This window comes from Mastigoproctus giganteus, chromosome 12, assembly GCF_048544385.1.
Source record: "Mastigoproctus giganteus isolate SK-2022 chromosome 12, ASM4854438v1, whole genome shotgun sequence".
NCBI lineage: Eukaryota > Metazoa > Arthropoda > Arachnida > Uropygi > Thelyphonidae > Mastigoproctus > Mastigoproctus giganteus.
Window position 1 is genome coordinate 26,134,683 of NC_143586.1, and position 25,668 is coordinate 26,160,350.

General features: G+C 39.1%; 1 protein-coding gene across 1 annotated transcript in view; it reads right to left on the minus strand.

Annotated features, from left to right (window-relative positions):
* Window positions 1–25,668, minus strand: part of LOC150076806 (phospholipid-transporting ATPase ABCA3-like) — a 354,775-nt gene that overhangs the window by 57,267 nt on the left and 271,840 nt on the right. Inside the window, exon 18 of the mRNA XM_090385684.1 lies at window positions 7,219–7,344. Coding sequence (XP_090241810.1) covers window positions 7,219–7,344 — 126 coding nt within the window. The remainder of the gene's footprint in view (window positions 1–7,218; window positions 7,345–25,668) is intronic.

Below are 25,668 nucleotides of genomic sequence, written 5' to 3' on the forward strand. Positions count from 1 at the left end.
ATTATGTTGAAATTCAGATGGCAGTACAAAACTATGCCCACTTCTGATTGGTAAGTTTTCCAATTTTTTGCTACAGTATACCATAATGTTGTATACTGTAGCAAAGCTTTTAGATTCCATTCTAAAGAATGGCAGCTATGTTAATTAATAACTCACATCTCCAAACCTCCCTTCATATGTATTTCCTGAAAATTACAATCTGCAGAAATTCAAGTCTAATGTCAACAAGTATCTTCTTTCATCTTCTCAACCTTCAACCCATGTATAGTACTAAGTAATATAGGTTCTAATACCTCGTGATTGGGGTTCTCATAAAAAAAAAAAAACCTCATGGAAAATACATTCTCTACATCTCTTAGTGGTATTTACTTTTAGAAGGATCTGTTTTTTTTTTTTTTTTTTCCCCATTAATTTTTTATCGAAGTGTTTCTTAAATATGTGCTTCTATGCAAAAGTGCCACAACCAAGTACAGGCAACCCTCGTATAATCCAGTACTCCTACAACATGGTTTCGCTCTAACACAATTGATAAATTACGGCAATTCTTGCACAACATGGTACTTATATAACATAACACAGTTTTGTTCTAACACGGTTAGAGAATTTCGGTAAACCTTGCATAACAGTATTTTTTTTAGCTTTTTTGCGAGGGAAATCCTGCTATTATACTGGATGTAATTTCTCAACGTTTCCACTCTTTTTGAATGCCTGCTGTTGACTCGCTAGTCAAAAAAATTATTCAGAAATCCCTGTATTTTATTTTGTTGGGAAATCCCCATGTTATGTTCTATGCTATTGAACTTTTGCTTGATCTTGTGGAAAAATCTAGCTTTAAAAGTTTAATTACTATTGGATAGCACACCAGACCATCCAAAAGATTTAAATCATTCAAACATTGAAGTTATGTTCCTACCAAGACAGTTGTACTAGGTTAATACAACTTCATTCATTCAGCCATTAAATCAAGGCATTATATCCACCTTTAAAACTCATTACATCAGAAAACTGTTGCAATGGATTTTGATCCATATTGAATCCAAATCTATTGAAGTAATGGAGGTATTTTTTTTTTTTTTTTTTTATGTAAATCCCAAACACGAGAGGTATTAGAACCTATAGTACTTAGTACCGTGCTTGGGTTGGAGGTTGAGAAGATGAAAGAATATATTTGTTGACATTGGACTTGAACTTCTGTAGACTGTAATTTTCAGGAAATACGTATGAAGGAAGGCTGCTCCAGAAAACAGCAGTTGAATGAATAAACGAGGAAGATGAAAAGTTAGTTCTGTGAGTTTGAAGTTGGACAGTAAATGGATGTCGGCTGGTGGCTGCATGTGTTCGGACTGTTTTGAAAGAGAGAGCGGGAATTATAGAAGCCAATTCAGAAGAACAGTGCTCATGGAAGTACCTGTAGAAGCAGCATGCGGCAGAAACAGTACGTCTATGAGACAGCAAGAGGAGAGACTTTGTTAAGATGAATCATTAATTAGCCTAAATGCCCTCTTCTGAACGGAATCAAGAAGCCTGAGAGAGGTTTTGGGGGGCACCACCCCAGTTGTGGGAACAATATTCCATGGCAGGGCGGATTTGCGATTTATACAGAGCTGTTTGGAAGAAAAGTAACACCGAGAGAGAAAGAGAAAACCAAGTTTTTTTGATGCAGAGGAAGCAATATTTGTAATGTGCTTGTGCCAAGAGACATTAGAAGTCAGGGTAATCCCCAAGAGAGAGATATCATTTTGCCAAGAAATCGGAGTGTCACTAAAGATAAGCATAGGAGCAGAAGAATCCTTTTTGCGAGATATAAGACAAGACTGAGTTTTAGAAGAGTTGAAATCAACTAAGTTGTCTTTGCCCCACTAGAGAATTGCCTGAAGATCGGCATTTAAGGAATTGGTAGCAGATTTTTGAGAAGTTGAAGCTGTTTGAGCAGGACAAGGTTTCTCAAAATGGAAAGTGGAATACAATGTGCTATCATCGGCAAAACTATGGATAGGATTTCCAGTCAATGGAAGAAGGTCATTAATATACAAAAGGAATAGAGTGGGGGAAAGAACTGAAACTTGGGGGACACCAGCATTAGTGGAGAAGTTAGAAGACAGAGAGCCATCTACCATCACCCTCAGTGAGCGATCGGAAAGAAAACTGGATAACCAATTACTAAAGACAGTTGGCAAACCATAAGATGGAAGCTTGTTTAGAAGATCTTTATGCCAAACACGATCGAAAGCCTTTGAGATGTCAAGAGCAACTACGTGTGTTTCACCGAATCTTTCCATTGAATTAGTCCATAAATGAGTAACATAAGCCAGAATATCACCAGTGGATCGACATTGACGGAATCCATACTGGCGATCGTTGATCAGACGGAAGATTTCTAGGTAGTTTAAGAGTTGGCGGTTAATTGATTTCTCCATTACTTTAGAAAGAGTAGAAGCAATTGCAATGGGACGATAATTGGATGGGAGAGATTTGTCACCCTTTTTAGGAACTGGCTGGATATGAGCAAATTTCCAAGCAGAAGGAAAAACACCTTTGGAATAAGAAAGTGAAAAAAGGCGGCAAAGAATAGGAGTAAGTTCAGGAGCACAGGTTTTGAGAACGAGTGGAGAAATACCATCGGGACCTGGAGCTTTCTTAGCATCAAGATTTCTCAAAATCCTTCTGACATCCTTTTGACAGAAGACCACAGGAGGCATTGAATGGAGCGCTTTGGGAATTGTGGGAGGTGTTTTACCAAGATCATTTAATACATGAGTTGGAAGAAAAATGGGATGCTAGCAGGTCAGCTTTATCCCTGGCTGAAGTGACAACAGGACCATCTGGTTTGGACAGAGGTGGAGCAGAGATGGGCAAAAGTTGCCGGCAATAGCTTTAGCAAGAGACCAGAATGCTCGGCTACCATTAAGGCAAGAAGCAAGGTTTCTACTCTTAGCCTGCTCAAACTCTAGTTTGGACTGATTAATAACTGCTTTACAACTGTTGCAAGCTTTGGTGTATGCAGAAAATGAAACTGGAGAATTAGAAACAAGCCAATTATGATATGCAACATTCTTCTCTTGAACAGTTGAACAGCCTTAGCACATTTATTGGAAAACCAAGGTTTAGATAAAGGATGAGATTTTAAAGTGGAGTGTGGGATAAAGGATTCCATTCCTGCAAGAATAATTTCACTGACATGATCTGAGCAAACGTTGACATTAGAAGTTTTGAAACAGTATTCTGACCAAGGAAAGGAAGAAAAGAAGTTTCGCAGGTCATCCCATTTTGCATTCTTGTAATGCCAAACAACACGAGGTTGGGAATAGCCATGAGATAAAGGTTCCATTGGAGAAGAGACAATCACCAAGTTGTGATCTGAAGTGCCTAAAGGACCTCTCACTTTGACTGTGTACTTAGAAGGGTTGTTTGTGAGAAAAAGATCAAGCATATTGGCTGTATGATTAGGATTGTCCGGTATTCTTGTAGGTAAATGAAAAATCTGTGCAAGGTCATTAGTAATTGCAAAAGCCTCAGCATCTCGACCAGCTGGAGTTGTGAACATTAAAATCACCAAGGAAAATGACCTCATGGTTAGGAAAGTTGGACTGCAGAAAGTCAAGTTGCAAAGAGAGGAAGTCAAAGAGCTCCAAATGATTGGTGGAGTTGGGAGAACAGTAGAGACAACATATGAATTTGACACAATGAGGTAGAGAGATTTTAAGCCAGAGAACATCAAAAAGAGGAGATTCCAAATTGCCAAGTCTCTGACAGGGAATATCAGAACGGACATATGCACAAGTATCACCTTTGAGGCAAAAGGAATCATACCGCAAATAATTTGGGCATCTGAGATGAGCAGTAGTTGAATCAACTGATAACTGAGATTCTGTCAGAAAAAATAGATCGGGTTTGGCAGACTGCAAGTGGAAATGGACATCGTTGAGATTAGAATTGAGACCACATATATTTGTGAAATGAATTAGGAAGTGCTTGGGAGGTTTAGATATTTTCGCAGATAAGCTTGCTCTATTAGTTTGACAATTCATGGTGTATTCAATAGTAAGAAAAAGTTAATGGGACATGCTGTATGAAGTAATGAAATTTTTGGATATGGCATACACATGGTAAGAATATACCCAGATCCTTGATATAACGTGGCCTCGACAATGCTCCCCGCATACACACTACTTGGACTCCCTCCAGTCACTATCTGGCAGAGTAGAGGTAGCAAGATTATACACTAGCTGATCTGGAAGCCTCCTAGAGAGTTACCAATAGGTTCAGTCCGGTGTACTAACTAGCGGCCAGCTTGCGAACACCGTTTTAGAGCTGTACCCTCGAAATGTAAGGAATATTGGATCTCTCCACGATGTTCATCGTAACCTCAAAAGTCATCAATCATACTGTATGATGGAAGAGATAGGGAAGGGTTGACCGGAACTTAGCTGTAGTGACTAAACATGGATTCCACCACTTCAAGCCTCCAATAAGCAAAGTGGTGGTATTGCACCGGTTGATGAGAGTCATCTACCACCTAGTACTGCTTGGTAACATAGAGGGGTGGCATTCCTCCATGTGGTGTGGGTGCCACACCTCAACCCCTGCTTACATTGATTCACACCTGGGTGATGTGAACCAACACCACCCAGGTGTGAACCAACATGCACAAGTAACCTCCATGCACAAGTACCTACCATCGTGAAGGTGCAAGCAGAGGATTTGGCTGTCACAGACCATCTGGACTTCGCCGAAATTGGACCCACTTGACACTCAAGTCATCATCAGTTCCATCAGCGTTTTAGACTCCCAGGTAGCAAGTACAGCTTGTCTGGCATATCTGAAAGATTGTCTGTGACAACCTCAAGGACCAATGGACCTCAAGGTATTGAAACATTTCTCAATTGCGGACTGTATCAGAATCATAGCTTCATCACTGAAAGAAGTAAAACCATCAACATTAAATGCATGTGGAAAAATGTATGGCCAGAGCCATTTCATTCAGGAAATATGGTTGAACCGGCAGAAAACAGAATCAATGCGACAGTAGAACTTGCTACGTCGGTACGAAGGGAAGGTTGATGATATGACTACTGAAGCTCTCGTGGGTAGAACATTTGATAGAATTACCCTCCTCCCCACTCTGGTGGAATAGGCCCGAGTTTGAATCCTGTCGATGATGATGACGGGAGGAATTTTTATGGGTCTTTTTCACAACATGGTTGAGTTTGTCTGGTTCAGGCAAGGGTAGCATGGTTTTTTATCCCAGAAACTCTGGTTTTCCATCCATCAAAACAGAAAATCGACCTTGTGACACGCAATTTATAGACAATATACATAGAGTAACATGGCTGTAGTCACAGATGCTCCTTAAAAAATAAAAATAAAAAAAGATATGATTACTGAAGACGCTCAAGAATACTGGCAGAAAAAGAGGCTGGCAAAGCAGATTTGGTGGGAATCGGAGGTAAAACCAAATCAATTCAGAGGATGATCGGAGGTAAAACCAAATCAATTTAGAGTATGATAGTGCAGATGAAAATTCTTTTAGTTTTTTTTTTTTTTTTTAGGAGCATTAGCAACTAAGGCCATATTGCTCCGGGATATACGATGGTCATTCCCTGACCTTTCGACATCCCCTGTATTTGGTGGTGATGGGCTCGAACCCCGGTCTAATCAAGAAGCGTGTGCTACGCATTGCTGCTCCTTCCCACCTGGCTACGGAGGCGCCATGAAAATTCTAAACTTCCAAATTTTACACTAAAAAGTATATGGGACGGCATATAGGCCGAGCAATTAGAATCTTATTTTTTGAATGCAGATCCTTCTACTGAAAGGAGTACAAATTTCAAATGGGGGGCTTCAAAAAATGCTTAGTTCCATATGATGAAATTCGCAAAGATTTATCAAGCAAAAGCAAACAAAACCAGATTACTGATTTTTTTACAGAGAGCAGAAGATACGTGAAATCTAGAATAGAATGGTATATTTTTGTTAACATTTTGTTAGCTTTTGGAATGTAACCCCCCCCCCCCCCCTTTTTGTACTTTTACTTAGTCTTGTATAACACAACAACATTTTATAGGAACCTAACTACCATATTATACAAGGGTTACCTGTAATTTACTTGACATTCTCATGAAACAGCTTTTATCTTGGGGAAAGGTACAATCAACATTTGAATTTTAAATATCTAATTCATTATCCAAGTTTTCATGTTGAAAATACAGGTTAGTAACAAATAAACCCCTTTTATTTTTGTAAATAATATTGAAAGCATTTCAGCATTCTATAATACATCCAGTTGTAGTTAACCAACCAAGAAATGCTTTTATGATGATTGCTATCTTCTGCTCTCCAGGCCTGATTATACTCAGTTTTGAACCATTACCTGAATGTTAAGTATTTCTATTTTGGGGGTTACTCATTTTTTTTTGTAACCATTTCAATAAACTTATTTAACATTTGCATATTATAATAGCAGTTTTATATCCCAGGAGATTGTATTTGAAAACAAAATGCACAAGGCATAATCCTTATGGGTTTTGGTAATTAACTATATAATATTGGTTGTAGATACACCATAGTTAACTCATAAATTTCAACTACTTTTGTAGCGTAAAAGGCATTGTTTTAATAGTATCTCATATTGTGGGTGCCGTCATAATGAGATAGCTGGTATTGCACTACTTCAAATAAATAATGCCTCTCTAGTAGAGAAGACTACTGTTATTTATTTTCAGAGGATACCACCACCCAGGCGATTGTTTCAAAGCTAGCGGGCTTCATCATCATTATTCGTTTTCAAATACATTATTACCAACACCCTTTGGCATCTCTCATATTGTGGATATAACTTCGCAACTGTGATGACATGTTGCACTACCAGGGTACCTGCCCGCTCACTGATGATGAAGCCCAGCTTCAAAACAATCGTCTGAGTGGTGGTATCCTCTGAAAATAAATAACAGTAGTATTCTCTACTAGAGAAGCATTATTTATTTGAAGTAGTGCAATACCAGCTATCTCGTTGTGAAGGCACCCACAATATGAGATACTATTAAAACGATGCCTTTTACACTACATACGTAGTTGAAATTTATGGGTTAACTATGGTGTATCTACACGATTATTATATAGTTAATCCCAGGAGATTATATCCTCAGCATTTTTCCTCTCTTCAATTTCATTATATTAAAATTAATGATTTTTTATAGTAATGTCATATTACGAACTTACCTGCAACAATGTTATAGAAACAGAGACGTATGTAAGCAGTAGCTGGCACGGCAAACATAAACGATAGGCAGTAAATAAAAGGAAGGGCAGCAAAACCATGAATAAACAGCAAAAGAAAAAGACGACCTAGAGGGTAGAAAGTATAATAAATTAATTCTGAATAGATCTTCCTAGAAAATAAAAAATTCTGATGTATGCTTGATTTTCAAGAATAGTATTAGTAACAGGTTCATAAATTTATATATTTGAAAGAAGTTAATTGGTTATGTTATCTGTATACACACACACACAATGAATGGAGAAGTACAGAGGCAGCCTCCCCCAAACACACACAATGCCAGACTGGTAAATTATAGTGCAAACAACACAATGCATAAATGCAAAAAAAAAAAAAAAAAAAAAAAAAAAACACACTGGAACACTAGACAAAAGGGTAAATAAAATTACATAATGTTGAAAAACAATACAATCTAGTTAAAAATGTGGTTGTTTAAATTCTAGCTTACTAAAAAAAAAAGTGTATAATTAAATAAAACACAAAATAATGAGCCATATATTTCATACCTATATCCTGCCCATCTTGATTTCTTGATTTGCCATCATCAGTGTCTTCCATCACATAATGCATTATCTTCTGGGTTTGGAATACTGCATGCTTAAAGCAGTGGCAGCACATGGTGGCCAAGTTGCAGGTTTGCACAAGTCAGTGCTTTTATTTTTTAATCAAATGAAGTTGGTATATAACTATAAATTACTCTAATTACTAGGTACTCCACTATAATCTACCATCAAACATTCTTCACTCCAACACACAAGCATATCTTAGTGTGTATACCTACATGGCATACACACTAAGATAAACTTGCACTGTTGGTGTAGGTGGGGACAGCCAGCTTGCAAACTGGCCATGGGGACTGGTGTTCAATGCATAAAATTTCAGAACCATACAGTTCACATTTGGACTGAAAGAGCATTTGCAACTCTGTAGCTCAGTGAATGCTTTTTTTAGACATGTTTTGTCATGCCTTCACATGGAGACAAGTGCAAAATTATGAGATTATAGTTTTATGAATATCATTTTGTTTTAAGTTTAAAAAGATTTCCTATAATAACAATTACAGGTAATGATTTTTGAAACTAAAGTTTCAAAAATGAAGGTGTAAGATGCAACCACAAATTTAAGGTTTGATCAAAATGTCTGGTGACTGAACTTGATTTTCTTGAATACATGGCACCAGCTAAAAATTATGAGTGGGACTAACACCTTTTAAGCATATGCACATGTATATATTTATATATACATTAAGTGCCAATCTAGTGAATAGCTGGAAGGAACACCTGATTTCTCATTTGTTGTCTACCAAAAATTACAAAATTTTGATATGTGTGAACGTTAAATTTTATTGTAAACTTGGAAAGTTAGCCATGAAAACATACTAAATTATCATTAATTTAAACAGTTTGTGGAGATGAAGCTATGATGAAAAAACAGTTGTGGCTTTTTCAAGTAGTCAAATGAGATGCAGCAGTCAAAATAATTCATGGAAGTTGTGCCAATTGCAATTTTTTATAAAAGCTTGGTGTTATCAAAATTTGTTCCAAGAGGTGCCACTGTTAATGTAACCTATTACGAAGACGTTTTGAAATGGCTGAGTCTCAATCCACCATAAATCCTGAAAAACAGTGAAATGGTTGGCTCCTTCGCTACAATAATGTATTGTGTGAAAACTGACTGACAAAAAAATATTCCTGTCATGTAGCACTTACCCACCTTATTAGTCCAATTTGGCACCATGCAACTTTTGACTATTCCCAAATTAAACAGAACATGAAAGGAAAAAAGCATTGCCTAAAAGCATTCACAGAAGAAGATTTCTAAAAATGTTTTGTTTGGTAGGCACGATAAAACAAATGTGTGGTTGCAGGAGATTAACAATGTAAATATTTATCATTAAATAAAATTTTTTTTGAAAAATTCATAAAACTTTGTAATCAAACTTTGTATTCATAAACTGCTTAAAAATTGCTTTAAATTAGTGATATTTAACCTTTTTATATTGATATATCCCAAGGCATTTTCAAAGACCTCTGGTATAATTTTAAGTTAAACTAAAACACCAGATCTTATGTATAGCTTATGAAAATATAAGCACAAATTTTAAGTGTGTTCCCAAATGCACAAAATGTCTATTTGTCTTCATGTAAGTAACAATTCCACACCCCATAAAGAGAGAGACTTAGAAATCAAATCTATTTTATGTTGTATATATTAACCTCAGAGGCTCACATCTGGTGAGTATGGGCTTGGCACACCCAGAGTCCTGAGCTGGATATCATCATTCTTCTCTTTTTTGGTGATTCCCTTCTACTTATGACTCTCTCGATAAGTCAGAATTTTTTTTTTTTGTCTGGTGCAGCATAAGCCTCAGGCTTCCTTACACCATAGAGCTAATAATAATAATAATTTATAGAGGTTATATTACAAGTTCTAAATTATCTGCAGTGCAATAAATTTTATTTCTAAGCCAAGAATGTAAAGTTAGCATACTTTATATACAAATTTTCTTATGTAGAAAAAAGATTTTCAAAACTGTGGGCAACTCTGTACAATAATTATGAATGTTATTTAATACGCAGCATATTAATTATATATATATATATATATATATATATATATATATATATATATAGCAATTTTGCTGCCAAAATATCTTCATTATTTCAAAAAATATAAAATAAAACTAATTAGAATTATGCCATTTGCATGACTGCAAAGGTCAACTAACTAATAGTTTTCTGGACACAATTTAATCCAATGTGGGCACCACTTGTGACACATTCTTGTTATTATAGTTTTAAGAAACAGAATGTAGGGGATGGGTTCCAGAATGTACTTTACATAACACAACAGAAGAAGCTTCAATAACATTGACTGAAAAGTGTGAGATCTACCACAACCATCCAACAATCTGGAAAGGTTTGATCCGACAGAGACAAATGACAAGAATCTGATGTAATTCATGTGGTATGGCATGTGTGCAGAACCCTGTTGATAAAGAACATATGACTGAAGGCATTCAAAGCTATAGAAAAAACACACTATAAAACAACTCCAATAATGTCATGCAACAGACCACATCAGTGGCTGAATGGCTATCACAAACACTGTTACCCATACATAGCAGGTTTTTCTAAATCCCAAATATCAAAATTGCATCTATCCACTTCCCCTGGGGTAAAATGTTTCTTCAGAGAAATATATTTTTGTGGAGTATTTCTTGTTATTGTTGATCTGCTCCAACACAACAATAACAAACTGATGCCACTGTTTATGATCACCTGGTTGCAGTTCCTTTAACTACTACCTGTATGTTATTGTATAAAGGTACAAGCTTGTTTCTTAAGTTTAATGACACATCAGCCATGGTTTGGTTGGTTTAAATGGAAGTTTATTGGCACAAGGGCAACTAAGGCCAAATTGTGCCTGTCACAGTAATTCTGCAAATGATTTTTTTTTTTTCCCAGTCATATGTCAAATAAGTTCATATAAATAGGTGGAATAGGACCAGGGTATGTCAGCCAGGGGCAAAGGTTGATGACGTTGTAGAGCGGATATCATCTTTTAAGGGCACAAAAGGTGATATAGTTGTACACGTTGGCACTAATGATATTAAGAGTAGGAGACCGGCGGAATTACTTAGCAAGTACAGGTCACTGTTGAAAAAAAGCCGTGAATTAGGGTTGAATTTGAAAGTGTCTGCAATTCTGCCCAGACACGATAGGAGGGAGTATATGATGAGAGCCTTGTCGATCAATTCGGCCCTGGAGGGATTGTGCAAGGCTCAAGGGGTAGAATTTTTTTCAGCCTGGACTGTACTTGTTAACAGGAGAGATTGCTTCTACAGGGATGGGATACACTTAAATAGAAAGGGTGCAAGAATTTTTGCTGATGCTGTCGAGGCAGTGTTAGGTGGGTCGCAAAACTGCTAGTTGGGGGGGATACAAGGACTAATACATTAACAGTAGCCACTGGCAGAGGTGGAAGTGATTCTTGCACTGCTTCTATTGAAATGAGCAGAAGCCTGAAAAACAAGATGCAGGATATTTCAGAGACTGCTGGGAGTCATTGCGGTACAAGTAAACACATGGGTTGTGTTAGGGTAGCTAAGAATAGAAACAGGTGCATGTATACCTGCGTGTACACCAATGCTAGGAGTTTAGTAAATAAATTTGATGAATTTGAGGTATTGCTCAAAACATCAAAGGCAGATATTGTTGGGATATCAAAGACGTGGTGTCACACAGATATAAGTAATGCGGAACTGGAATTTGGGGAATACAATCTGTATAGAAAGGATAGACAGGACAGGAGGGGAGGAGGGGTTATGCGATTAATTAAGAAACACATAAAGTCCAAGGAAGTGAAGCCAGTCGACATTGATGGACAGGGCAGTGTCAAGTCAGTTTGGTGTGACATAAGCATAGGGAAATCAAAATTGAGAGTAGGAGTGTGCTATAGGCCTAATGACTCTGATGAGTATTATAATATATTGTACAGGGAAATAGAGTGGGCCAGTAAATCAGAGAGTCTTATAATGGGGGATTTTAATTTCCCAGATATTGACTGGAATTTGTGGGTTGGTCACTCGCACACTAGCAAGGCTTTTGTGGATTTATTGGATGATTGTTTTCTACATCAGCATGTTCGTGAGGCAACAAGAGGGAGCAATACTCTTGATCTGATTATCAGTAGTGATTCTTCATGCATTAAGAATCTGCAGATAAAGGAACCACTAGGTGGCAGTGATCACAGTGTGTTGAAGTGGGATTTACTCAAGGAGGTAACTACCATCAGAGATAAAGGGAAGGGTTTTTGTTTTCGTAAAGGCGACTATGATGGTCTGAGACAGTATTTAAATTCTATACAGTGGGACCAACTGATGATGTTACCAACAGCAAACTCAAAATGGGAAGCATTCAAGGAACTAATCTTGGAGGCTACCAGGCTTTACATACCAACTAAGAAATATTGTTCAAGGTTTAGGCCTAAATGGTTGTCAGATGAACTAATGAGACATGTGGCAGAGAAGAAAAATGCATGGGATACATACAAATTAGCATTAGTAGAGGCATTTGATGCAAGAAAGCAAGCTTATGCAGCATCAGCCAAAAAAAAAAAAAAAAAGCCCACTTCCACTTCACCCCTCTGTTCGTTCAAAATACCTGTCCAGCTGAGCCTTAAACTTATTTAGGCTATCAACCTCCACCACAAGGGATGGAAGTCTGTTCCACCAACCAACCACCCGCTGGCTAAAGGCAAATTTCCGCACGTCTATCCTACATCTGTCTCTCCTCAATTTGAATTTATGCCCTCTCAGGTGATTTTTCTGAGCTAGAGGAAGAATCCCATCAGCATTGAGCATGCTTAAACCATTCAAGGCTTTATACACCTCTATCAGATCACCTCGCTGGTGCCTAGTCTCCAGACACTGTAATTTGCAAAACTTAAGCCTTTCTTCGTAAGAGCACCCCTTTGTTCCATTCACTAATCTTGTTGCCCTTCTCTGTACTCGTTCCAGCAGCTCTACATCCTTCTTGAAATGAGGCCTCCAGACCTGTACACAGTACTCTAGGTGTGGCCTGACCATCGCCTTATACAATGGAATAATCACCTCCTTATCCCTGCTGGAAAAATTCCTGTATATCATTGACAATACTCCATGAGCTACTCTTGCAGCCCGTCTGCACTGCTCAGAGAACTTCATATCTGCCTGCACAACCACCCCTAAGTCCCTTTCATTCTCCACCACTGTCAGTGCAGTACCACAGAGTTGATACGTTGCTCTGGGGTTGCTGTTTCCCATGTGTAGTACTTTACATTTGTCAATGTTAAACTTCATTTGCCACCTCTCAGCCCATCTGCTCAACCTTTCCAGATCCTGTTGCAGCAGCATAGTGTCCGTAGTGTCCTTGACAACCCTGCCAACCTTTGTATCGTCTGCAAACTTGGACATTAAGCCGGATATACCATCATCAATATCATTTATAAATACAGAAAACAATAATGGACCCACACTGAGCCCAGAGGGACTCCACTAATAACATCAGTCCACGATGAGCAGTGTCCATTGATTACCACTCTCTGTCTTCTCCCCCTCAACCACCCCTTTATCCATAGCAGCAATTTACCTCCAATGTCACACTGCTCCAATTTGTGTAGCAGTCTTCCATGTGCAACAGTATCAAAAGCCTTTCTAAGATCCAAGTATATAATATCAAAGTTATTCCCTGCATCCAGTTCTTTTGTGACTGCATCATAGTATCCAATCAAGTTGGTCAGGCAAGACTTCCCCTTAACAAAACCATGCTGTGTCTGAGCTATAACTGAAGTCTTGTCTAAATGATCCTGCAGTGCTTCTTTAACCAGTGCCTCCATTAATTTTCCTAGAACAGAAGTTAAGCTCACAGGTCTATAATTACTTGTGTCAGCCTTTGATCCTCCTTTGTAAATTAGGGGCACATTTGCACATTTCCAGTCTATGGGTACCTCCCCTGAGTCCAAGGAAGCTCTCATAATTATGGCTAAGGGTTTGCTTACTTCCTTTGCTGCCTCCTTTAATATAACTGGATAGATCCCATCCACCCCGGGTGCCTTTCTTGTGTTTATCTTAAACAGTTTCTCCTCCACTTTACTCCCAGTTATTTCAAGATTCTGTAGCTTACTGCCAGAGTTGAATACACCTCTGGCATTCCCCTCGCTGAATAACTCCTCATGTGTGAATGTCGATGCAAAATATTCATTTAGTTTGTTGGCTACCTGAGCAGGATCATCAACACTTGACCCATCAATATCAAGTGGACCAATCTGATTCATCCCCTTCCTTCTAGAGTTTACATAAGTAAAGAACTCTTTGCTGTTTTTCTTTGCATCCCTTGCCAAGGATTTCTCGTAATCTGCCTTCGCCTGCCTAACCTCCTTTGTAACTTGGTTGCATATCAACTTGTATCTATCATAGGCTTCTGTGTCATGTGTTAATTTGTATGTATCCCATGCATTTTTCTTCTCTGCCATATACCTCATTAGTTCATCTGACATCCATTTTGGCCTAAACCTTGAACAATATTTCTTAGTTGGTATGTAAAGCCTAGTAGCTTCCAAGATAAGTTCTTTGAATGCTTCCCATTTTGAATTTGCTGTTGGTAACATCATCAGTTGGTCCCACTGTATAGAATTTAAATACTGTCTCAGTCCATCGTAGTCGCCTTTACGGAAGCAATAACCCTTCCCTTTACCCCTAATGGTAGTTACCTCTTTGAGTAAATCCCACTTCAGCACACTGTGATCACTGCCACCTAGTGGTTCATTTATCTGCAGATTCTTAATGCATGAAGAATCACTGCTGATAATCAAATCAAGAATATTACTCCCTCTAGTTGCCTCCCGAACATGCTGATGTAGAAAACAATCATCCAATAAATCCACAAAAGCCCTGCTAGTGTGTGAGTAACCAGCCCCCAAATTCCAGTCAATATCTGGGAAATTAAAATCTCCCATTATAAGACACTCTGATTTACTGGCCCACTCTATTTCCCTGTACAGTTCCTTATTATACTCATCAGAGTCATTAGGTCTATAGCACACTCCTACTCTCAATTTTGATCTCCCAATGTTTATGTCACACCAAACTGACTCCACACTGCACTGTCCAGCGATGTCGACTGGCTTCACTTCCTTGGTTTTTATGTGTTTCTTAACTAATAGCATAACCCCTCCCCCCTTCCTATCCTGTCTATCCTTTCTGTAGACGTTGTACTCCCCAAATTGCAGTTCTGCATCCCTTATATCTGTGTGACACCACGTCTCTGATATCCCAACAATTAATGGGTGACATGGAAGCCTATGATAGATATAAGTTGGTCTGTAACCAAGTCACAAAGGAGATTAGGCAGGCAAAGGCAGACTACAAAAAATCCTTGGCAAAGGATGCAAAGAAAAACAGAAAAGAGTTCTTTACATATTTAAACTCAAGAAGGAAAGGGATGAATCAGATTGGTCCACTGGATATTGATGGTTCAACAGTTGAGGATCCTGCTCAGGTGGCTAACAATCTAAACGAGTATTTTGCATCTACATTCACGCATGAGGAGTTATTCAGGAAGGAGAATGATGTAGGTAAAGTAAACATTGGCAGTGAGCTGGATGATTTTGCAATAACTGAGAGGAAAGTGGAGGAGAGATTGTTGAGGATAAACATAAAAAAGGCACCTGGGGTGGATGGGATCTATCCAGTTATATTAAAGGAGGCAGCAAAGGAAGTAAGCAAACCCCTAGCCATAATTATGAGAGCTTCTTTGGACTCAGGGGAGGTACCCATAGACTGGAGATGTGCAAATGTAACCCCAATTCACAAAGGAGGATCAAAGGCTGACACAAGTAATTATAGACCTGTTAGTTTAACTTCTGTTCCAGGTAAATTAATGTAGGCACTGGTTAAAGAAGCACTGCAGGATCATCTAGACAAGAATTCAGTTATAGCTCAGACGCAGCATGGTTTTGTTAAGGGCAGGTCTTGCCTGACCAATTTGATTGGATACTATGATGTAGTCACAAAAGGACTGGATGCAGGGAATAACTTTGATATTATATATTTGGATCTTAGAAAGGCTTTTGATACTGTTGCACATGGAAGACTGCTGCACAAATTGGAGCAGTGTGGCATTGGAGGAAAATTGCTGCTATGGATAAGGGGATGGTTGAGTGGCAGAAGACAGAGAGTGGTAATCAATGGACACTGCTCAACGTGGACTAATGTTATTAGTGGAGTTCCTCAGGGTTCAGTGTTGGGTCCGTTGTTGTATTTGGTGTTTATGAATGATATTGATGATGGGATATCAAGTTTAATGTCCAAGTTTGCAGATGATACAAAGGTTGGCATTGTTGTCAAGGACACTACTGATGCTATGCTGCTGCAACAGGATCTGGAAAGGTTGAACAGATGGGCTGAGAGGTGGCAAATGAAGTTTAACATTGACAAATGTAAAGTACTACATATGGGAAACAGTAACCCCAGAGCAACGTATCAACTCTGCGGTACTACACTGACAGTGGTGGAGAATGAAAAGGAAATGGGGGTAATTGTGCAGGCAGATATGAAGTTCTCTGAGCAGTGCAGACGAGCTGCAAGAGTAGCTCATGGTGTCTTGTCAATGATATACAGGAATTTTTCTAGCAGGGATAAGGAGGTGATTATTCCCTTGTATAAGGCAATGGTTAGGCCACATCTTGAGTACTGTATTCAGGTTTGGAGGCCTCATTTCAAGAAGGATGTAGAGCTGCTGGAACGGGTACAGAGAAGGGCAACAAGATTAGTGAATGGAACAAAGGGTTGCTCTTACGAAGAAAGGCTTAAGTTTTGCAAATTACAGAGTCTGGAGACTAGGCACCGGCGAGGTGATCTGATAGAGGTGTATAAGGCTTTGAATGGTTTGAGCATGCTCAATGCCAATGGGATTTTTCATCTTGCTCAGAATAATCACCTCAGAGGGCATAAATTCAATTGAGGAAGGACGGATGTCGGATAGATGTGCGGAAATTTGCCTTCAGCCAGCGGGTGGTTGGTTGGTGGAACAGACTTCCATCACTTGTTGTTGAAGTTGATAGCCTAAAGAAATTTAAAGCTCAACTGGACAGGTATTTCGAACGAACGGAGGGGTGAAATGGGAGTGGTGTTTTTTTTTTTTTTTTTGGCTGATGCTGAATAAGCTTGCTTTCTTGCATCATATGCCTCTACTAATGCTAATGCTAAATGAATTTGTTTTAAAAAATTGAATAAATCGGATAAATTGTGTCATCACTGAGAATATGGTTCATCTTTAATGAATTGTTTTGGGTTAAAACAGATTTAAAATTTGTTATTCGAGCAGCATGATTGTTGGGACACTCGAGGAGAATGTGTTTCACTGTAAGTAGGACGGAACAATGACGACAGTGAGGAGGTTGATCACCTGTCAACAAATGGAGGTGGGTCAGTTGGGAATGGCCAATGCGTGTCCTTGCAAGGACAACCTCTTCTCGTCTGTTTAATCGCGAACTAGATTTCCAGTATTGTGGCTTTTGCTTTATTTGGAAAAGTTTGTTATGGGTCTGTTGCTGCCATACTGATGTCCATTGGTCAATACATAACTGTTTTATGATGAGTTTACAGTCCATATAAGGAATCGAGGCAAGTGAAGACACTGGGTTGACTGGCTTTTTTGCTGTTTGATCTGCTTTTTCATTTCCCTGGATTCCAGCATGTTCGGGAATCCAGCAGAATTTTACGTCTATGTTATGCTCTGTGAGATTAATTAACTCTGCTCTGATATCTTTCAGGATAGGGTGAGAGTTCGGACATTTATGTTGTAAAGATGTTACTGCACTCAAGGAATTGGTATAGATTATTATCTCTTCATTAGACCTCTTGTTGACGTGTTCGATAGCCATTTTTATTGCATGAAGTTCAGCGGTGTAAATATGGCAACTTGGGAAAAGTTTTTCAGAGATTGCACAAGTGGGAAGAACTACTGCAGCGCCTACATCTGTATCAGATTTGGATCCATCAGTATATATTTGCAGACGGTGTTTGTTTGCTGATGCATGAGCTAAATGTAGCTACTGTATATTTTCATTGTTCAGCGCCTGTTTTCCCCATTTTCGAAAAAAGTCATCACAAAGTTTTAAAAGTGGACCATGGAGGCTCTATTTCTCCGGTATCGTGGTGGATATTGTCAAGTGGGATACTCCAATACTGAGCAACATACTTCAATCTGATTCCAGCAGGTTTATTTTCATTTGGTTTATTCCTGTAGAAATTTATGAAAGACGGGTTAAAGAGGTATGGACAGATAGGATGTGAGGGCATACTCCGAAGTTTTGCAGCATACGTAAGCAGCAGCATCTGTCTCCTTAAGGATAATGGAGGTTCATGTGCGTCAATATATAACTATGCACTGGAGATGTTCGGAAGGCACCTAGAGCTATTCTAAGTGCATTGTGTTGAATGGTGTTTAGGGACTGTAATGCTGACTTTCTAGCTGAGTCATATACGGGTGCACCATAGTCTAGTCTGGATCAGATTATGGTTTTATATAAGTGAAGAAGGGAGTATCGGTCAGCTCCCCATGATATTGCAGAAAGAACTCTAAAGGATATTCATTTTTTTCAAACAAATAGTTCGTACATGCTGTATGTGTTTCAGGAAGTTTAATTTCTTGTCCAATATTAAACCTAGGAATTTAATATTGTCATTGACTGGAATAGCATGATTTCCCATGCACAATTCAGGATCAGAGTGCAGTTTTCGTTTCTTGCAGAAGTGTATAGCAAATGTTTTCTGAAGAGATAGTCGGTAGCCATTTTGTAACATCCATGATTGCATTTTGTTTATTGACAGTTGGAGTTTCCTTTCAATGGATAACATATTTTGAGAGTGACTGGATATGGTGAGATCATCAGCATAGAGATAAGTTTCTACTGAATTCAGGATGGTTGTTGTTAGAGTGTGTATTCTAACTGCGAAGAGTGTGGCACTGAGGACTGACCCTTGTGGGACTCCTTCCTCCTGTATGCAGATTTTCAAGAGTGCACTTTGAAAACGATCCTGAAAGGTTCGATATTCGAGAAAGCTCTGAATTAATGATGATAAATGCCCCCTTAGTCCTAGGGCACGTAAGTCACAAAGGATGCCATGACGGCACGTGGTTTCAAAAGCTTTCTCTATATCTAAGCTCACTATGACCAAATGTTTGTTCTTTATGAATGCATTTCGCACATTTGCCTCAGCCTTTATCATAAGATCTAGGGTAGACCTGTTTTTACGAAAACCAAACTGATCGTTGTTCATAGTAGTTTGAGTTTCAAGATACCAGGTGAGCCGACTGTGTACCATTTTTTCCAGTCTTACCCAGACAGCTAGTAAGTGAGATTGGTCTATAATTATGCGGGGTCTGATTGGTCTTTTCCTGGTTTTGGAATGGGTAGAACAACAGAATGTCTCCAGGAAATGGGAAAATAATTTGCAACAAATATTCGGTCGAAAAGTTTTAGGAGAGAGTAACGAGTTCCCTCATTTAGATTCTTTAACATTAGGTAGTATATGCCGTCTGGACCAGGTGCACTACTGGCTGAAATTTTTAAGGATTCTTCTAATTCATACATGGTTAGTGGTTTATTATAAGAGAGGGTTGACTTCGTTCCGAAATTTATTTTATATTTTTCAGTTATTATTTTGGCTTTTAGGAAAGTTGGATCATACGCAGTTGAGGCAGAACGGTGAGCAAAAGATTCCACAAGGATGTTTGCAATATCCTCTGGAAGGGTTATCTCCTGTCCTTTATAGACGATGATTGGGGAAGGAATTGATGGAAACTTACCAGTAAGGCATCTTATTTTCCGCCAGATTAGTCCTGCACTTGTGTCTTTAGTGACAGATGAAGCAAAACGAATCCAAGATTCCTTTTTAGCTTTTCGGGTGTAATGGGCATGGGCTTTTAGTTTCTTGTATATAATGAGATTAGCAGTGGTTGGATTCTTTTGAAACTGATTCCATGCCTTGTTCTTCTTTCTCTTAGCAGTGTTACATGCTGAATTCCACCAATAGTTTTTGTGTTTGGATCCTTTATTTGAAGTTTGAGGAATGGTAGTAGCAGCAGCTGTCAACATTTGTTCTGTGATGTGTTTAACAGCGTTATCTATGGAGTGATGTTGGATAATATCATCCTCTAGTGTAATACTTGATGCATATTTATTACAGTCAGCTTTTGAGAATTTCCATTTAGATCGACTGCTTACTGGTAAGTTTGTCCTTGTGCAGAGCTTACAGATTATAGGAAAATGATCACTATTTAATGGGTTCTCTGAGACTCTCCAATCGAAGTCTGGAAATAATGTGGGTGAGCATATCGACAGGTCTGTAGCAGAGGTTGGGCCTGTCGAAAAATGGACATAGGTGTGGGAGCCTGTGTTAAGCAGAGTGAGATTATTCTTTACAAGAAAAGCCTCTATTGTGCGTCCCCGGTTGTCTGTCTGAAAAGATCCCCATAACTGGTGATGCGCATTAAAATCGCCCAACAGGCAGAAAGGAGAGGGTAGTTGTAGGATAAGGTCATTTAGTTCAGTTATCGAGCAGTTCTGATTTGGTGAGGTATTTTTTTTTTTTTGGTATTTTGGTTTTTAGGAGCATTAGCAACTAAGGCCATATTGCTCCAGGGATATGCAGTAGTCATTCCCTGACCTTTCCACATCCTCCGTATTTGGTGGTGAAGGGCTTGAACCCCAGTCTAATCAAGAAGCGTGTGCTACGCACTGCTGCTGCTTCTGCCCACCTGGCTACGGAGGCGCCTGATTTGGTGAGATATATATTGATACAAATGTAAGCATTGTACCAAGAGCAAGGCGTACTGCAACAACTTCTAAAGTGGTTTGTACGGGAATAAGGCTGGAAGGGATTTTACTGTCAATCAGTATAGCTACAGATGGGGCACACCATGTGGAGAGATCCTGTCATGCCTGAATATTGTATAGTTTTTAACTGAAAGTGTCACTTGCGGAGAAAGATTCGTTTCTTGTAGACAGATGCCTACTGGATGATACTGATTTATCAAATCTTGAATATTGTCTATGTTGCTACAGAGGCCTCTACAATTCCACTGAATCAACTGATCCATTATTTAGTTTTTGAAGTAGGTGTTTCTGACTGTTTTTAGAGCCAATCTGTTTATGGCGTTCCAATTTTATTTATCTTTTCTCGGGAACGTGGGTCGTGCAGTATCCATGTCTTCTTCGGCATGTATTTCTAAAACTGTTTCATCATTGAGTTTTGTAATCGATTTCCATATCTGCGGTTAGAATCTTTTGAGGTTTAATATTTCTCAGACTCTCAATATCTGAGTGTGATGGAGTAATAGTTGGTGATACGGTGACTGGGGTATTATTTGCTTGGTCTTTTACATGTTCTTTAGGGGACTCCAGCAGACTCGCTAGGACAGCTCGTGCCCAGTTGGAAATGGATATAGCTGGTGGTATGGACACTTCAGTTTGAGTTCCTTCCGATTTGTATTTTTGTGTTGCGGTTGCATATGTGAGTTTCAATACTGAGAGTAAAACTTGTTTCCTTGCTTCTTGGTAAGTCACTTTGTTTTCTATTTTGTACTTTTGTATCTTCTTTCCAGTTTTCCAGGATTCACAAACTTTTGAGTAAGCTGGATGGCTACTGTTACAGTTTGGACATACTGGTGTTTGTGCTGGGCAGTCTGTCTGAGTGTGTTCCTTGGATCCACAGATGGGGCACACTGAAACCCCTCTACACACTGTTTGAGCATGGCCAAATTTTGGGCACTTGAAGCACCTGAGCGGATTAGGGATATAAGGTCGGATATGGCAGTTCAGATATCCAGCCTTAACTGTAGCTGGAAGGATCGGTGTCAAAAAGGTCAGTATAACACTGCGTGTCGGAACCAGTTCACCATCTTTCTTGATTTTAATTCGCTTCGCCTGTATAACTTTTTGATCTTGTAGCTCTTGGACTAATTCCTCTTCAGTAATGTTTAATAAGTCCCACTCAGAGAGCACTACTTTGGATGAATTTAGGGTGGCATGTGGAGTTACTGTGACAGGAATATTCGCAAATTTTGAGATTCTTAGTAGGGCTTCAGAGTGCCTACTATTCATAGTCTCTATAAGTAGATCTCCGGAGCGGAGTCTTTTCACCATTTTAGGTGGTCCGGCAGCATTCTCGAGACATTTCTCAATAAGAAATGGAGAAAGTGCACCTATCGGTTGACTTGTTTGGGAATGTATTAAAAGAAACAGTGGTGATTCCTTTCTGGAAACTTCTGTTCTTTGTCTCTTAGGATGGGAAGTGTCAAATTCAATTTGGTCTGTCCTTGGACAGGTTGAGGCACGAGGCTCAACATATGGATAACTATCTTTGTGATCCATGTCAGCTCCTTTTAGCCCTTGGCAGAGAGCCTTTTCTGCCAAGGTTACCCGCCACGGGGAGGCAGGAGCAGTGCCGCTAGAGTGACCAGGCGGTGTAAGTTAGTTTGTTAGTTTAAGGAAAGAAAAAAGAAAGGTGGTTTTCCTTTCTGTAACTAACTTACAATTCGTAAGAGTAAGTTAACAATAAATAACTTTAAACGTAAGAAAAACGTTCCAAATTAACAAGAACTGTTGCAGTGAGAAAACGCTTTGTAAATAGCTCAGAGAATTGCTCAATCACAATAATGCTTGGCACCCGGGGCCACACAGCCGTGATTATGCCAAGTATGGACTAAGAGATACATTTTTTTTTTTATTCATTAATATTATTCAATTTTACTCAATGTGAGAAAATAAATTCATTAATTTATCTTCTCACATTGTTCTCATTTTTTTCCTTTGTGTTAACTGCTATATTTAGGTTATTCCTTTAGTTCATTCACTTTTATGTTTTCTTTTCCTTTCATAAAGATAGTATAAATTTAATGAAGTGAGGAAAGGTGACATTAGCTACTTTAATTTTTAATTTAATTTTTTTTTTTTTTTTTTTGGCTTGTGTTACATATGCTTTCTTGCATCATTAAAACTTCTGTGATAATTATGTCTCCGAAACATACTTCTAAGCATGAGTGTATCATGCCTGTAGATCTGCAGACTCTGCTGACGAGGCTAGTAGGGGCCAGACGTGTTCAAAGCCGCTAAGTGGATTTTTCTTATTTATTGATTTGAAATTATTGTTTTTCTAAAACTTTTGATTTAAATTTAGTAGTATAGCATTATTTTGTGATTTTCTGATTAATTTGGTGTATTTATTCTTTACTTGGCCTTGAAATTGCATAAAAGTATCGGTAAGGGTATTCACGTATTACAAGTCGCAACTCCGCTGAACGATAAGTTTTTTAGCCACATTTAGCCGCTTATTGAATATTTTTTACATCAAATTATTTTTTGTAAGTAGCTTATAGACCTAGAAGGATCGTTAGTTATTCAGAATTGATACAGCGAGATTTGAAAGTTAATTAATACTTAAGTGTCCATAGATTTACCATTCGTAACTTCCCACCTTTGTCTTTGTCATACGATCGTTATATATCGAACCTAGATAGCATTAGTATAGTATAGGCTATAATATTTTCAGTGATCGGTAAAATCTATTAAACTTGTTGAACTTCGTTGGCATTTAAATTGTACTTTTAACTAAATACATATACCGACTCAGATTACAAACGTAACATAATTAATTAATACATAACTGATACGGAAGTTATATAAAGGGAACTCGGAGATAATTAATACTTGACACTAAAATATATATATCCCGTTATAACTGTGTTGGGAGATAAGTTAGGGTTATAAACTGAAATTGAAATTTTATTTAAATTAGAAGAAATCATGACTCAGACCAGAGCAGCAAAACAAAAGGCTCAAGCTAATGGAAGAGCTGTGGCTCAGAGGAGAACTGAGAGGGCAGCTGCCTTCTGAATCACAGCCTTTTAAAATGCACAGCTTGCATGATGTTTGTGGAGCATTCAGGTACGGGACAGGGTATTACCATGGGAGATGTCTTTGTGTGTGCGCGATGCAAGGAGTGTATCGAAATCAGGCACCAACTCAGCTTTCTTATGGGCCTATATGAGAGCTTGAAGGACAGGGTGGATGCCCTCAAAGGAACTAAATTAAGGGGCCCATCAAGCTCTCAGCTGCCCACATCAATGCCAGAGCTTGCACTTGGTCATCGCACAACACAGTGGCAACCCCCAAGGCAGAATGCGCTGGTCCCAAAGGAACTAGTAGTTGGTGACTCTATTGTCAGGGAAACGGGGAACATGCTTTGTAAAAAGAATAGGTGGAACAGGACCAGGGTATGTCTGCCAGGGGCAAAGGTTGATGACGTAGAGCAGATATCATCTTTTAAGGGCACAAAAGGTGATATAGTTGTACACGTTGGCACTAATGATATCAAGAGTAGGAGACTGGCAGAATTGCTTAACAAGTACAGGTCACTGTTGAAAAAAAGCCGTGAAATAGGGTTGAATTTGAAAGTGTCTGCAATTCTGCCCAGACATGATAGGAGGGAGTATACAAAGGGTACTAGGAAAGTTTTGCAATATGACGCAACAATGAATCACAGGAAGCTGCTTGTTGCTGCATGTTGAGACATGTTCATACGTGCATAGTAGCCGCCCCGCCCAGTCGATGGGCTCAGTTATTCATTAGTAGTGAGAGTGTAAAGTGCTTGCGATGGCATCGTGTCACGAAATGAGATAAGGACAGTTTTGCGGTATAATTTCGTGCGTGGTTTAACCATAGACCAGTGCTTAGAAGAAATGACTCTTGCACTAGATGATGATTGTCCACGTCGTACAACGATATTCAGGTGGTATAGAGAATTCCAAAGGGGAAATTTCACTCTGGAGGATTCTGAGAGGCCGGGAAGGCCACGAACGTCAGTTACGGAGGAAAACGTTACTGCTGTGAGGAAAATGCTCGACGAAAACAGGCGAGTGACCTACCAACAGATAGAGGATACTTTGGGCCTAAATGCACCAGCAATTCGTTCGATTCTGCAAGATCATTTGCACGTCAAGAAACTTTGTTCTCTCTGGGTGCCGCATCAACTGACTGAAGAGCAGATGACACGACGTGTGACTTTGGTGCCAGGAGATGTTAAAAATGTTTGTTAAGGGACAATCTCGGTATGTGAACAACATCGTGACAGGTGACGAGACTTGGCTGTACTATTACGATCTGCCGACCAAGGCTCAAAACAAAGTTTGGGTCTTTGATGATGACGACACACCCCTAATTGTCAGAAAATCCCGATCTGTAAAGAAGAAAATGATAGCTGTATTTTTCAAATCGAGGAAAATGTGGAACGCGTCGTTTTGGACACGCAGAAGACAGTCACAGCTAAGTGGTATACTGAACAATGCCTGCCTAAAGTCATTGGATCTATGAAGAACCTGCGGCCAAAGTCAAGAATGGACACCTGGTACCTCCATCACGATAATGCTGCAGCTCACCGCGCCAAAGCCTGCACCGAATATTTCACCATGACAGGACTGAAACTTCTCGAGCGCCCTCCCTAGTCCAGACCTTGCTCCCTGCGACTTTGCACTGTTCCTGCATGTGAAAATGAAGCTAAAAGGGAGGCGGTTTTCCAGTGATGAGGACCTTCTACGGGCTTGGGACAACAAGTGTGCTTTATTCCCTAGTGAAACTTGGCAGAACTGGTTTAAAGATTGGTTTCGGAGGATGGAGAGGTGTATTGAATGTAGAGGAAATTACTTTGAAAAAATTAAATAAACAAAGCTGTATTGCAAAACTTTCCTAGTACCCTTTGTATGATGAGAGCCTTGTCGATCAATTCGGCCCTGGAAAGATTGTGCAAGGCTCAAGGGTTAGAATTTTTTTCAGCCTGGACTGTACTTGTT